At 41.6% G+C, this 16,545-nt stretch overlaps 1 protein-coding gene across 2 annotated transcripts in view; it reads left to right on the top strand.

Annotated features, from left to right (window-relative positions):
• The first annotated feature begins 309 nt into the window (after positions 1-309).
• The window catches only part of Agl (amylo-alpha-1, 6-glucosidase, 4-alpha-glucanotransferase), a 62,636-nt gene continuing 46,400 nt past the window's right edge, over positions 310-16,545 (top strand). Inside the window, exons 1-3 of one of the 2 annotated variants that reach the window (XM_031375281.1) lie at positions 310-547; positions 1,342-1,491; positions 15,602-15,812. In XM_031375281.1, the coding sequence (XP_031231141.1) occupies positions 1,410-1,491; positions 15,602-15,812 (293 nt within the window). In that variant the 5' untranslated portion in view covers positions 310-547; positions 1,342-1,409. Of the gene's footprint in view, positions 548-789; positions 1,065-1,341; positions 1,492-15,601; positions 15,813-16,545 lie in introns of those variants that run through there. The other variant, XM_031375282.1, reaches the window with a different exon arrangement.

Genomic DNA, 16,545 nt, shown 5'->3' with positions numbered 1-16,545 from the left:
CACCACTGCTGGGCTTCATCTCAGAGAATTTTAAGAAACTTGTTTTCCCCAACTTGCATTTTCTTTACAGAAAGAACGTCCCTAACTCAACACTATCCCGGCTCACCCTTCGCTCTTTAGCTCACTTTCCCTAGAGAGGAACAGCGATCACGCATCAGGGCAAGGACCCCCATTTCCCGGACCCCCCATCCCCCTTGCTTCCCCCCAAAAACCCCAGACCCCTTCCAACCGGCAAGCCGTGCCCACCTCTCGCGAGATCAGAGGTCTGCGCTAGCGGGAGCGACGGCTCCCGGAAGTGGGCGGGGAGGCAGGGCCACGCCCCCTGGGCTCTCCGGGGGAGCCAGCGGAGCCCGCACGTCCCCTGGCCGCGGGGGGCGGAGTCCCGGCGGCCCCGACCTGTCACTGTCCCCTGGCCTGGGTCCCGGCGCCCCTCCCCGTGCCCTTCAAGGCGCCCTGCCCTCCCTGGGGCCGCGGCTCGGCCCGGCGTTCCCGCTGTACCCGGCTGCGGCTCCCGCTCCTGACGCCGCACGTCTATCCCGCTCGGCTCGTAAGTGCCTGGAATGCGTCCGGCTCTGGACGCGCATTCTTTCTATCTATAGCCGCTCTGTACATCGCACGCCGCCGCAGCTATTCCCGGGACAGCAACTGCTTCCCTCTCCAGTCACCTCCTTGTTGGTGGCTGCAGACCCGCCTTTGGGAGCAGGGTGCTCTTCCTTCCACCTGTTCAGTAGCCTGATCTCCTGGAGGCTGCGGTGACGTTTGGAGCTTTCAGGGCCCCCTGGCTCAGGAACTGCTTGTGTGCCACTCAACAGCAGGGTTTTCGCGGATGCATTGCTTTTCTCCAAGAATGCTTTAGGGTTTTTTGTTTTTTGTTTTTGTTTGTTTTTTTTTTTGGAGGGGGGGTCGTCTGTTCTGTTTTAAATAGAGTGTAAGAATCTACATCCTTCCTTCAGGCTTTCTTATTCTACTCCAAGAGAGAAGAAACTTCTCCCTTGTCGGACTTTAGTGACAAGATTTCATTCTTTTCTCATTGCTCTTCTTGGCTTTAAGCATATCTAGGACATGTAAGTGCCGCTGTCAACTTCAAAGAGTTTTAGGTCGTATTTTCTTTTCTCTTCTCTTCTCTTCTCTTCTCTTCTCTTCTTTTCTCTTCTCTTCTCTTCTTTCCTTTCCCTTTCTTCCTTCCTTCCTTCCTTCCTTCCTTCCTTCCTTCTTTTCTTCCTTTCTTTTTTTGGTTTTTCGAGACAGGTTTTCTCTGTGTAGCCCTGGCTGTCCTGGAACTCACTCTGTAGACCAGGCTGGCCTCTTCTTTTTTTTTTATAATTCCACTTTGTTTTATAGGGGTAACTCATTCCACTTTGGAGTCCTTTTAATTCTACGGAAAGAGTTCAAATCCTCCGGAAGCCAAAATGGAACACAGTAAGCAGATTCGAATTCTACTATTGAACGAAATGGAGAAGCTAGAGAAGACCCTCTTCAGACTTGAACAAGGTCAGTCACAAGTTGTTAGATTAACTCTTTTTATATCTTTAAATGCCTTGACACTCTATTAGATTTTTTTTTTTAAGCTTAAAAGCTTTAGGGACTGGTGTCGGCAGGTATAGCTCAGTGGTAGAACGCATGCTTAGCATAAATGAGGCTCTAGATTCAGTCTTCTGCATGAAGGAACACACAAGCACGCACTCACTCAAATAACTCTAAGTTAGATGAAATTTCATAGATCTTGATTCGTGCCAAGATCTATGTTGCACATCGGTGGTGAGTAATGAAGATTTATGTTGATTAAGAATAGATCTGTCACGTTAGCACAAGGACAGCTCTGTTCACTTTACCGCAGACTACCACCTGAGGCAGAAGTCCCTCATGGGTAGAACTTAAAAAGAAGTGGCAGAAAGTACACATGGGGTTAAAAAAATTGAGCATGCTATTTGTAATAGCAGTTATTGTTACAACTCGGGAAATCATATATATAGTTTAGCTCTGAAATAAATAAATAAATTCAATTTAGCTTTGCATGTATCTGTAGGGTGGCCTTTTAGAGCACGCGCTTTTCCTTTATTGAGCTTAAGCATTGGTAAGGTAGAGTACAGCAAAAGTCCAGTAAGCTTGCTTACACTATAGGCAACCTCTCAAGCAAGTCGAAGATGAAGCCCAGTAAACCGTGAAAAGTCTGATCAGGGGACGTTGGAACATATTTGAGCTATCATTTAAAGAGCTACATTGAGCTAGCGATATAGCTAAGTGGCTAAGTGGTATAATACTTACCTCATATAAGCAAAATCTTGGGTTCAAACCCCAGCATGACAAGAAGATGCCAATAAAAGTAAGATCAAAGATCAAATTGCAGTACTATAAGACACATTAACAGATCCTTTACACTCAACACTGAAAACATTCCACTGATAATTTATAAATATAATTTGAAAAAATACGAGGAGAAAGTTTTTTATGCATCAGGACAAAAATCAGTCCCCTGGATGTATTCAGTGCACATTGACAAACATCTTGAAGAAAGTTAGATTTTTGAAAAGCCATCTATGGTGTTGCCTTCATGCTGAATGGTCCTCGTCTTCCAGGTTTGTTCGGGGGTTTTGGATGGCTGAGCTCTGGCTCCAGCTTGGCTCTCCTGACTGCGCACTCTCCTGGTGTTGGTTTGTCCTTCTCTGCTGTCTTCAGTATTCCTGTCACTCTCGTGTCTCTCCTCAGGCTCTCTGTCTTCTGCATTTCAGTTAATTTGTCAGTGTCCGCCTGGTTCTCTTCTTGCTCTGTTCATCTGCCATCAAATTCCATGCATTCCCACGGTCTGGGCTCTAGCCTCTCTGCTGAGGACTCTTTGAAATAAAGGCCTCAAAGTGTCACTTTTTTCTTGGAAGCTCTTACGTCAAGTATAGTGACAAGGGTTGGGAGGCAACCTTTATTCATTTATTTGTTTGTTTGTTTAGTTGTTAACAAACTAATGTTGCGAAAATTAAATTAATATTAAATGTTAATTTTCCTTGTAAAGATATGTTGCTCTCCTGTGGAGTGTAAAGACGGTAATTTAGTAATGCATAGTTTTGTAGCAATAGAGCCCTAAGTAGCAACAGTGTATGGGTCTTTCTGCTTCTCTGTCCACCTCGTGGAGCTTAGCTTTGTTCTGATGCTATTCTGTAGACTAGTTATGGGGTAGCTGTTCTAGGCTATGCCTTCGTCTCCCTCTTCTGTAGACTAGTTATGGGGTAGCTGTGCTAGGCTATGCCTTCGTCTCCCTCTTCTGTAGACTAGTTATGGGGTAGCTGTGCTAGGCTATGCTTTCATCCCCCGTTACCAAACCTTAGTTATGTCTCTGTCTTCGTATTTTTGCAGATTAGAATCTTAAGCATCCTTAATGATGTCACCTCTTTAACTGCCATCTCTCTTTAAATTCTCTAATTTCTTCCTGATCTCTCTTCCGTCTAGCCAAATGTGAGAGTCCAAATCATCTTATTCACTTTCTTCCCCTGTGATTTATGGGACCTCTGCCTGACTTCCAAGTCGTTCTGAATTGGACTGCACTTTTTCTTGCCAGGACCGAATCTCTCTGTTCCCTGCCTTTACTGTCTGAATCTTTATAGCACTACATTCTGCCCTGCTTACTCCATCTCTAATGCCCTTCCTCATGCCATGCTTACATCTCCGCTCCTGTCAGACCCCTCTCTATCTGTTGAACCTTCTCCTTTCATTCTGTGTCTTCAGCATCCAGTTAAAATGCCTGAGTGAAGGCTTCCTGCGGCTTTTCACTATCTCCTTGATTTGGTCTCCAGTTTCACCATGGACACAGAGCAATTAAGGGCTGAACAATGAAGCAGCCACTAGTGCTTGTTAGAAGTACAGTGAGGTTTGTGAGGACGGGACAGTCTTACAGGCTTAGAGCTGTATGCAGCACTTAATAAATATCCACTAATTTTTTAATTATTTATTTATTTTATGCATATGACCTCACTGTAGCTGTCTTCAGACTCACCTGAAGAAGGCATCAGATCCCATTACAGATGGTCATGAGCCACCCTGTGGTCTACGAACTCAAGACCTCTGGAAGAGCAGTCAGTGTTCTTAACTGCTGAGTCATCTCTCCAGCCCCCTAACTAATTCTTAAACCCCTGGAAAAAAACGAGGCCAAACTGGAAACTCACTTAAGTTGCTTGAAGAGGCAAACTGAAGAGTTGATTATGAATAACTTCAGCTGGACAGTGGTAGCATACACCTTTAATTCCAGTGCTCAGGAGACAAAGGCAGGCAGATCTTTGACTTCAAAGCTGGCCTAGTCGACAGAACATGTTCCAGGACAGGCTACACAGAGAGACTCTGCCTTGAAAAAAACAAACAAAACAAAACTCCAAAGAATAATGTGGTTCAGTCTATACCACTAAGTAAATCCAGTAAATCCATCTGTTGTTTTGTAATAATGTGTGATCATATTCTTTTAGATCAGTGGTTCCCAACCTTCCTAGTCCCGTGACCCTTTAATATAGTTCCTCGAGTTGTGATGACTCCTAACCATGAAATTATTTTGTTGCTACTTTATAACTGTAATTTTGCTACTGTTATGTTATGAATCATAATATAAATATTTGATATGCAGGATATCTGATATGTGACCCCAAAAAAGTTTGGGACACACAGGTTGAGAACTGGTCTTTTAGAAGGCAATTTATGATATGAAAGAAATATTGAGGACTGGCAAGATGGCTCAGTGGGTAAGAGCACTGACTGCTCTTCTGAAGGTCCTGAGTTCAAATCCCAGCTACCACCTGATGGCTCACAACCATCTGTAATGAGATCTGACACCCTCTTCTGGTATGTCTGAAGTCAGCTACAGTGTACTTACATATAATAATAAATAAATCTTTGGGCCAGAGCGAGCAGGGACTGAGCAGAGGGACTGAGCAGAGTTGACCAGAGGGAGCGGGGCCAACTGGAAGGAGCAGAGGTCCTAAAAAAATAAATAAATTTCCAACAACCACATGAAGGCTTACAACCATTTGTACAGCTACAGTGTACTCACACACATGAAATAAATAAATAAATCTTAAAAAATAAAAAGAAAGAAATATTAAATAGAGGGGACATTGGGACAAGAAATAATTGAGAAGACCCTTTAAAAAAAATCCCATCTATTCTATTTACATGCCTTTAATCCTAGCACTTGGTGGCAGAGGCAAGTGTATCCCTGTGAGTTCTGAACCAGCCTGGTGGTCTATCTAGTTCCAGGACAATCAGAACTACACAGTGAAACCCTGTCCCCTCTCCACCTTAAAAATTGTCCCTGGGCTGAGCAGATAGCTCAGTGGATAAGATGTCTGCTGAACAGGCAAGCACTCACACAAAAGCTGGGTGTGCCTGGAATCCTAGCACTGGGGATACTTGAACAGGTAGATCTAGGGGGCTTGCTGGCCAGCCAGTCTGACCGATCACTGAGTTCCATATTCAATGCGAGACCCATCTCAAAAAAATAAGGATGACTGGAGAGAGATCTCAGCAGTTGAGAGCTGCTCTTGCACCCACATGACTGCTCACAACCCCCTGTAACTCTAGTTCCAGGGTGTCTGACACCCTCTTCCAGCTTTTGTGGGAGTCATATACACACACATGGGACACATACATACATGTGGACACTCATACATACACATAAAATAAAAATAAATCTTTAATTTTTTTTTTTTAACTCTTAAATAAGGCAGAGAAGAATAACGGAAGACAACCAACATCAGTCTATGGCTTCTGCAAGCCCTCAGAGCTGCACACACCTGCACATACATTACACACAGGAAAGTAAAGAAGACCGTCTAAACAGTCTTACCAGGTTAAAGATGAGAACTTACCAGTGTCAGAGTTGAAAAGAGAGACAAAAGAAAACTTTAAATTCATAGCACTTGGTAATAGTTAAATGTAAAGGAAAAAAACCACTGATTTTTGGGTTTTTATATTTGACTCAAACCCTTCTCCACTTTTTTTTCACTGTAAGAACCAGTTATAATTTTCAACACTGACATCTCTATAGATTCTTCAAATTCAAGTAAAAGTCCAAGTAATTATCTTTCTAATCAAATTATTATAGTCTTTTCTGTTTTCCTCATCTCATTGTGTATCAGAAGATGAACGAATTTAGCATTCCTCAATCCTGAAATTGATTCCTCCATCTTTTATATAGGTTGGTTTACAGTTTTTACTATATTTATCATTATTACTGTGTGACGTGTGTATGCAACATGTGGTGTGTGTGTGTGTGTGTGTGTGTGTGTGGTGTGTGTGACTGTGACTGCAGGCACACTCATGCCACTGAAAGTGTACGGAGGTCAGAAGACAGCTTTTGGGAATTAGTTCTCATCTTCCTCAGTGGTATTCCACCAAGGGACTCGGGTTTGTTAAGCTCAGGTGTCAAGCATTCTTACTGAGCCAACCTGCCAGCTCAATTATTACTATTTTTTTTTAAATAAAATATTCAGCTAGGCTTGTGGCACACACCTTCAATCCCAGCCCTAGCCCACAGGAGACAGAGGCTGGTGGATCTGTGAGTTTGAGGCCAGCATGGACTACAGGGTAAGTTTTAGGACAGCCAGGCCCACACAGAGAAACCCTGTCTTGAAAATGAATGAATAGAATGAATGAATGACAACAACAACAACAACAACAAAAGCCCCATCACCAACATCAACAAAACTTAAATAAATGATCATTTACAAAGGTTTTCTTTTTTAAAAAAGATTTCTTTTTTTATTTTATGTGTATGTTTGCTGGCTGGCATGAGTTTATGTATACTACACACACACACACACACACACACACACACACACACACATATGTGTGTGTGTGTGTATATATATATATATATATATATATATATATATATATATATATATATATATATGCAGGTGCCCTGAAAGGCCAGAGGAATTAGATGCAGTTGTGAGCTGCCTGGTAAGGGTGCTGGAAACTAGATCTTCTGTAAGAGCATCGAGCACTTTTACCTGCTGAGTCATCTCTCCAGCTGCCAAGGGTTTCTCCATTGAAACTGGCTACCCACCGCCTAATGGGGAATTTTTGTTTACAGTAGTAATGTAATCCCTTGTCTTCCTAGCTAGCTGTCTACAAGAGGGCTCTGTCTGTCCCAGTAAAGTGTTGTTAGTGTTAACATTAACCAGATAGCCACACTGTGTACTGTTGTGACCTAAGCTAATTTTAGCAGAGGTATTTCATGTACTGTGGGAAACCTACTCAGTTTCAGTGATTTGACTTAGCAGTTTAGAGTGACTTTGAGCTTTGGGGATATTTACTGATCCTCTACTAGGATACAGAAAGAAAATATAACATCTTTCTTTGAAAAGTAATTCAATTTGGTAACACATGAATGGACATTGATGCTCTCAGGTGAATTCAAAACGAAGCTGTAGAGGTTGGAGTGTAATGGAGGCTCACAGGCCAGCCTCCTTCTTTGTTGCATCTTTCCTTGAATTGCACCTGTCGCTGGACTAGGTAGATAAGTCATACAGATTAGGCTGCAGCTTTGTGGTAGAGCGTTTATGTAGCTTGCATGAGGCCCTAGATGCCTTTATTAACCCCACAAAAAAAAAGTAAATTAAATTAAAATTTACAAATTAGAATCTTTCAAAGATTTTATAACAAGAGGAAAAATAACTGTGAGCATGCCTTTGACTTCCTAGAACTTGTCAAACCCAGGCAAGCATGGTGGCACACACCTTTAGTCCCAGCACTTAGAAGGCAGAGGCAGGCGGCTCTCTGTTGAGTTCTAGGTCAGCCCTGGCCTACAGAGTAAGACCTAGACAGAAAGCAAGAAGTCAGGGAAGCATGGGAGTGGGGAAGGGGGGATGAGACGACAGTGAAACTGACAGGCTTAAAGATGAGCCAGAAGGGTATGAAGTTTACTCTTTGAAATTTGTCCTTTTTAGAAGTTATATCAGCCTTTTATCATGTGAAACTTAGAAAAATCTCATTAGAAAAAAACCCCAAACCTTTATTTGACCCATTGAGGTAAGTGTAAATGAGAGCTAATTGCTTTTTTTTTAGTATATATATATATCTACCAAGAACTCCTTGTTTAAATCTGTGTTTGGATACCTGTGTGTGTGTGTGTGTGTGTGTGTGTGTGTGTGTGTGTGTGTGTGTGTGTGTAGAGAGAGAGAGAGACAGACAGACAGAGAGACAGGCAGACAGAGTCAGAGAGACACAGAGATAGAGAGAGTTGAGGCTATTAAAGCCAATTGTCAGCATAAATAGAATTTGTAATATTTAAATTACCTTATTACAAAATTGTAAACTAAGACTTTAAAAAAAATAGTGAATCTTGCAGGACCGGACTGGAGAGAAGGCCGAGGTGACTCGTGCTTTCTGCTCATACAGAGCACTTTGATTCTCAGCGCCCACATTAGGCGGCTTATAACTGCCTGTAATCCCAGGTTCAGGAGATCTGGACTCTGAGAACACTAGTGTTCATACATGCATATAACCACACACATATACACATATGTTACAAATAATCAGAGTCTGGAGAGCTGTCTCAGAGGTTGAGAGCACTTGTTCCTCTTTCAGAAGTCCCAGTTTCAATTTCTAGCACACACAGGATCATACACAGCCATCCGTAATTGCAGTTCCAAGGGATCTGATGCCTTCTTCTGACCTTTGAGAGCACCAAAGGTGCATGTAATTCACATACACATATGCAGGGGAAATACTCACACATAAATAAATGAAAAATTTAACTTTAAAATTGTAAAGTAATTGCCAGACAGTGGTGGCGCATGCCTCTAATCCCAGCACTTGGTAGGCAGAGGCAGGTGAATATCTGAGTTGGAGGCCAGCCTGGTCTACAGAGTGAGTTCCAGGACAGCCAGGGATACACAGAGAAACCCTGTCTCGGAAAAAAAAATTGTAAAGTAATTAAAAATAAATCTTTAAAAATACTGAACTTTTAAAAAATAATAAATATTCAGCCATATTTTTTCTTGGGAGTGTCTGCTTTATATGTATGAGTATTTTGTCTGCACGTATATATGTATATTTTGTGTATGCCTGGTGCCCATGGAGACCCAAAAGGGTATTGGAGTCCCTAGAATGGAGTAAGGGATCGTTATAAGGTTATTGCCATTGGAGACTGAAACTGGGTCTCCAGCTCCTTGGCATTTGTTCTGGTGTTACATAACTTACATAGTCTATAAGAACAGTGTACATATATGCTGCATATAAATATTCATATTTAAAGAGTGTGCTTGAGAGAGATACCCCATTGCTCCAAATACTGTTTGAGAGTCTAGGTGAGTTTTAACCTTTGTACTACAGTTTCTCTGAATCATTGTGTAATTACTAAAGCAATATTTGTATAAACTTAAGAGACAAGTTATCTAAATATCAACAATACTTCTGATATTTGTGCATATTCCAAATGTTACTACTTTTCCTGATGATAAATTTAATTATTCTTAGAAGGATAGAAATATATAATCCTGAACATTGTAATAATTTTTACTTTATTTATTGATTGAGATAGGTCTTGCTATGAGATGATTTTTCTTTTCTGATGACAGTTCCTAGCCCTGGCTGGCCTGGAACTTGCTACATTGACTAGACTGGCCTTGTCTATCCAGTGATCATGTTCCCTGGAATAATCATACTGGATCACAGGCACTAGAGAGCACAGACGCACACACATACACACATGCGCAGACACTCCACACATGAGAGCTTTTGTTTTATTTTTGAGACAGGATCTCACTCTGTGGCCCAGGCTGGCTTTGAACCCCGTAGGTTCCCAGGTCATGAAATTGTGATCTAGTTGCCTCAGCCTCTTGAGTTCTAGGAATAAAGGTGTACAGTGTGTGGCACCACACAACAGCTATGTTTTAATCCTTTATGCAGTTATTTTTTAAATCTATGTCATTATTATATTTAATTTTACAACTATTTTCTCAAGTATAAAATAATAGGAATATATAAAAAGTATCAGAACAATTCTGTGACCTTTTTGTGCTAATATTGTAATATATATATATATATTTCCTATTTGTCTTCTTACTCAGTTTCAGCCATACCCTTTTTTCCCAGAAGGATTTCAAAAGATGCCATTCAATAGCATGTTATCCATAGTGGAATTTCCTTCAAACTAGGCATTGGTCTTCTCAAACCCCGTGCTTTTATCAGCTGATTTACAGACTATCCAAATCCTTTGTGTTCGTGGCAGAGCCTGCACTGGCAGTATTAGGGCATCAGAAGCAGAGGGATCACCACGCACCTGATACTGGCCCGATTGGTACGGGCAGTTTTAGGCCAGCCAGGGCTCTGCAGAGTGAGACCTTGCTCACTTGATACTGGCCCGATTGGTACGGGCAGTTTTAGCCAGCCAGGGCTCTGCAGAGAGAGACCTTGCTCAAACAAGCAAGCAAACAGATAAATACAATTTAAAGACTTTATTCTATTCTTTATGGAGAAATTTACATGTAAATAAAGAAAATATCTAATAAAAAAATAACTATAAAAAAAATAGAATATCATGGTAGAAAGGGCCTGAGGAGGCACAGGTGCTCACACATGGCTGCCGGGAGAGGAGAATGATGATGACAGAAAGACAGACTCTCTAGTATCCTTCCAAGACTGTGCCCACATGACTTTATTATTCTTTGTTCTTAGTAGTCTGTTGAGTTGTAAACTCATCAGCCGATTGATCTCTCACTGGAGTTATTGCCCCCACAAACCTAAATAAACCTTTGTACATGTCTGGAAAAAAAAAAAGGCTTTATTCACTTAACATCTGTCCTAAAACTGTAATGATCAAGGCATTCCTTCAGACACTATTGTTCTGTATCTAATTTGTCCACCAGCTTTTACAGTGACACAGCTGTCTATGAGGACTGAATCCAGCTTTATCCAGTTCATGTTATTGTTATTGTTAGCACCACATGAGTCACAAATACTGTTAATGGCATCTGTAATGTACTTGACCCGTCACTGTCAATGGCACTGTAGCCTTACAAACTATATTCCTTAAATATGTAAAAAGTCAGTTTTACTCCTTTATCCCCAGGCTACAGATGTTACAGCAAGTTATAGTAGCACCCATGACATTAACCTCATTTTATGTTTCTTCCCGTCCTCATGGGTGATCTTGATTGTTGTCAGTAAGCTACAATAGTTTTAAAGGGCTCATTCTTCTGAACTGAGATATCAAGAATGGACTAAAATACTATCAAAACTTTGCTGTAAGCTCTCATCCAGGGCCTGTTCTGAGCATAGGTAAAGTATATTTCATATAGTCCTATAGAGTCACTTGTAGAGAGGCACTAGCTACACTCCCACTGCTGCGGGACTCAGCCTGTCCTCTGAAGCTTTGAAGACAAGCATTGCTTGTCTGACACTATTGAAGTCCTAATGAAGTCCTAATGAAGACTCCAAGCTATACTGAAAATCCCTTCTTCAGTGGCCACTCTTAGAAGTGACCTGAGCCAGCGCTGCAGTTTCGACGTTGGCATTGCTGTTTCAATTTGGATTTCTATATTGGAGAAGTGACTCCTTTTCTTAAGCCATATGAGCCAATTTCTACTGCCCTCTGCAGCTTCCTCACTTCCCTTGGCTGTCAGAATTGAAGCCACCTAAGGCCTTGCTCTAAAATGGGCTTTTGTTTAAGGGAATGTTGTGGCTGTGTCCGTTGTTCATGCAGACCACTGAGTCATGCCAGCAGTGCATTCCTAGGAAGAGTACTCCTACTAAGGGCTTCAGTAGCCATGTGCTGATCTCCAGCATACCTCCACTTGTAATACACCTTCTGTACTAAGATTTAAAGGGAGAGGCAGGCAGCTCAGTTAAGGTTATTGATCATCCTAACATGAACACCGTCATGTCTCAGGAAGTAATGTGGCCTGGGGAGATGTGGCAGGATGAGATCAGCTGTAGGAGCAGTCAGAGCAATAGGTTTGACAGCTATCTTCTCCAGCTTAAGTGAATGCAGTTCATGATACCACAAAACAAATTAGCATCAAAGGTCACTGATCCAGAACAGCAGATAGAAAAGAAATGCAGACCTGAAACTGAGGCCTAAATGGGGCACAGACACATAGGAACATGCACTGCTTTTTTTCAGAATGATATTTGTGTGTATATGTACATCCACACGTGTGAAGATGCACATGTATGTGTGATTGTTTATGTTTGTGTGAAGGCCAAGATTAATCCTGAGTATTGTTCCTCAGGATGACTGTCTTTTATTTTTTTTAAGATTTATTTATTATATTTATATGAGTACACTGTAGCTGTCTTCAGACACAGCAGAAGAGGACATCTGATCCCATTACAGATGTTCATGAGCCACCATGTGATTGCTGGGAATTGAACTTAGGACCTCTGGAAGAGTAGTCAGTGCTCTTAACTGCTGAGCCATCTCTCCAGCTGAGCCATCTCTCCAGCCCACTGTCTCCTTTTTTAAAGACAGGTTCCTCACTAGGATTGGGACTGGGACTGGGACTGGGACTGGGACTGCCAAGAAGGCTAAGCTGGTGCCAAGGAACCCTCTGTTTCCTTTGCCCCAATTACAGAGCTGGCACGCCTAAGCCCAGCTTTTTATATGGATTCTAGGGATCAAGCGTGAGTCCTCACACATGGATGGCATGAACTTTACAGGCTGAATTGTATCCCTTGTGCCAGAATGGTTGTGAGTGTGTGTGTGTTGTATAGGTATGCACGTTTTTACACATATGTGGGTATGCATGCATATGTAAATGTGGAGGTAATCCCTCTATACTTTTTGATATAAGGTATCTTACTGGTCCCGGAGCTTACCTATTTGGCTAGGCAAGCTGGACAGCAGACCATAGGGATCCTCCTGTCTCAGCATAATCTTTTTTTTCTTATTTATTTGTTCTGTTCATTGCTTATGGTAACCATCACTGTAGAACTTAAGCTCAAGGTGGGTGAAATGGCCCTGGTAAAGGCACCTCCAGCCAAGCTTGATGACCTGAATTCAGTACATGATCCACATGATTGGAGGAGATAACTAACTGACCCCCTACTCCCATGCCATGGAACGTGTACACATAACAGGCTCACAGGTTTGGCAGCTGAGTTCCCCAACTTAAGTGGGTATAGTTAAGGACACCTGATAGATAGATATATACAAATTTTATACAACTTAAGTGGGTATAGTTCATGACACCTGATAGATATATACAAATTTTAAAAGAATGTAAATCATAGGAGTCAGCTGATTTATTCATTGTTACAGGATAGGTCTTCATTGTGTGATTTTTATTTTGTTGCATGTTTTATAAGCATTATTACTATTAGTATACTTATTCTCCTTCTATTTGTCTTTTTTTTTCTTTCTTTATTAATTTTCTTTGAGACAGTGTTTCTTTATGTAGCCATCGCTGTCCTGGAACTCACTCTGTAGACCAGGCTGTCCTTGAACTCACAAAGATCTGCCTGCCTCATGCCCCACAAGGCATGCACCACCACACCCAACAGTATATTTATTCTCAATAAGTAAATTCATTAAGCGTTAAGAATTCTACTCAGAACCTTTTTCTTTTGTTTCTATCCATTGCAAATTGAGATACATCCATGCTTAAATTTTTATTTTGCTTTTTTAAATGAGTCTCATATAGCTCAAGCTGGCCTTGATATTGTTATGGAGTAAGTATGACCCTGAACTCTTGATCCTTCTGCCTCTACTACCCAAATGCTGACATTACAAGCATGTGCCACCACAACCAGCTATATTTAAACCTTACATGCCCTGTATATCTAATCAATGTGGATGTAGTCATAAATCTCACATTCTGATCATGCAAACGAGTCTAAGCTGAACGCGGGTGACATCAATAGACAAGCTAACGTGGGTGGAGAAAGGTTCTCGGGGACTCAGCCCTACAGAGAGAACTGCAGACAACTAAGAAATGCTGAGAGCGGGAGAAAGTCTTCCTCCAGCACCCAGTGGTCAACTAAAAACATACGTACAATTAGCAGTAGACTGGCTGGGCAGTTTGTATTCATGTTTTTAGGAGTGTGTGTATGTGTGTACATATATAAAAAAAATTTTTTTTAAATGGCCATGAATTTGAAAGAGAGCAAGAAGGGATATATCAGGAAGGGAAACGTTAAATTATATCATTATAAACTCAAAAAATAAAAAAATAATTTTTAAAAAGTTTACTATAAACCAACCTAATCTTTCTGTTGAGTAAACTGTAATTTTTTTAAAGATTTATTTTATTTATTTTATGTGTATGAATACGCTGTAGCTGTACAGATGGCCATGAGCCATCATGTGTGTGGCTGCTGGGAATTGGACTCAGGACATCTACGGCCCGCTCGCTCCGGCCCACTTGCTCCAGCGTAATTCACTGTAGCTGTTTTCAGACACACCAGAAGAGGTTGTCTGATCTCATTATGGGTGGTTGTGAGTCACCATGTGGTTGCTCAGGACCTTCGGAAGAGCAGTCAATGCTGTTACCCGCTGAGCCATCTCACTAGCCCGTAAACTGTAATTTTAACTGTAACATTAAGTGCTTTTTTCCTCTTATAACAAAATAAAAATTTGTCACACAGAAGTCCCAGATATATTTTCATAGAAATAGCCTAACTTTGGTAAAACTGGGGATATCTTGGGCTGGAGAGATGGCTCAGCAGTTAAGAGCACTGGCTACTCTTCCAGAGGTCATGAGTTCAATTTCCAGCAACCACATGGTGGCTCACAACCATCTGCAATTGGATCTAATGCCCTCGTTCTGGTGTGTCTGAAGACAGTGACAATGTACTCATATATACATAAAATAAATAAATAAATCTTAAAAAAAAAAAAGCTGAGGGTATCTTGACTTTCCGGATCCCAAAGCTTTAATAAATATGAGCTATGTGGATGTGTGCATCAGTGTGTGGCTGCCATGTGTGCAGAGTCATAAGACCCTGCTGCGCACAGCCTTTCCCAGTCCTGAGCCCAGTGATGTGAGGAAGTCAACAGATACTGCAAGCTAGTGCTCTCATCCCTAGAAGGCTATCAGGCCTTTCTTGGCACAGCGCTGTGCTTAAGCAGGTGTAAAAGGTGCACTGCAAAGCCTCCAGAATACTCGTGAGACTCTACAGCCTGCTACGTTTTTCTGTGCGGTCACAGCTGTCCTGTGACATCTCCCAAGTACTGTACATGATCCCGTTCTCTGACTTGGAGACTCACTTTCTTCATTTTGGTCTGTGAAATAGCAGAGAAGATCTCTGCTCAGATAGCACGTCTGAGTGGCTGATCAAGGGTTGACAGTAGGGGTTCGTAATGGAATGGTGGGGGGCCAGCCATTGGGAAGGTGTCTGTATGCTCACAGTTGTGTGAATAGCCATCAGATTCCAGGAAAGGGGACAGAGGAGGATGCCTCAGAGGAGACAGGTCTGGGATACCGATTGTATTTGCTAAAACATAAAATTCAGCTAAATCAGAATGCCAAGTAGTTCCAAAAGGAATTTTAGGTACGACAAATTATCTTAAGTATATTTAAAATTCATGTTTTTATAATGTTTTAAGTAAAATATCTGTTTGAATGTTAAGTCCTTCAATAAGTTTATTAAAGTAATTTATTCAAATGTGATTCTTGTTTAGGATTTGAACTACAGTTCCGATTAGGCCCAACTTTACAAGGAAAAGCTGTTACTGTGTATACAAACTACCCATTTCCTGGAGAAGCATTTAATCGAGAAAAGTTCCGTTCCTTGGACTGGGAAAACCCAACAGAGAGAGAAGATGATTCTGATAAATACTGTAAACTTCATCTGCAGCAGTCTGGATCTTTTCAGTACTACTTCCTTCAAGGGTAGGCCGGAGTTAACATATGCTATAATTTACATTGTCTGACTGTGTTACTGTGTGAGCCAGCCATGGCTGTTCCATATTCACAGTGCTTGCTTCCCCCACCCATTTTTGTTTTTCTTTGCTTTCTTTTCTTTTTTTGTTTTGTTTTGTTTTTTTGTTTTTGTTTTTGGAGATGCAGAGTGTTTCTGTGAGCCCTGGAGATCTGCCTGCCTCTGCCTCTTGACTGCTGGGATTAAAGGCGTGCACCACCACTGCCTAAGTACACTTGAGATGCGATTAGACTGTGATTCTTCAGTTCTGAGGTCACTGTAGATCCTACTGCAGAGTCAAGTTAAACTCCAAGCGTTTCCTGCTGTTGGTTTATAGGATACTACTTGAATGATGTTGTTACTGATAGACATTAGCATATTTATTTTCTAAAGGGTCAACATTACTGGATGTCGTATTTTATTCTGTTTACATATATAGTAGGTGAGAAAGGACACAAAATACCTGTTCTGGGCCTGGAACGATGCCTTAGTGGTTAAGAGCTTGAACCACTCTCATTGAGGACCCAAGTTTAGTTCCCAGCCTCTGCATCAGGTGGCTCACAACCTCCTTAACTCCAGCTCCAGGAGATCCATCACCATCTTCTGGTTTCCATAGGCATCTGCTCTCAAGTACACGCATACCCACACACTGACATACCCACACACTGACATACCCACACATTGACATACCCACACTCTGACATA

This window comes from Mastomys coucha, unplaced genomic scaffold, assembly GCF_008632895.1.
Source record: "Mastomys coucha isolate ucsf_1 unplaced genomic scaffold, UCSF_Mcou_1 pScaffold16, whole genome shotgun sequence".
NCBI lineage: Eukaryota > Metazoa > Chordata > Mammalia > Rodentia > Muridae > Mastomys > Mastomys coucha.
Note: the sequence above shows the minus strand (reverse complement) of the source record. Positions and strands in the feature narration are given on the sequence as shown.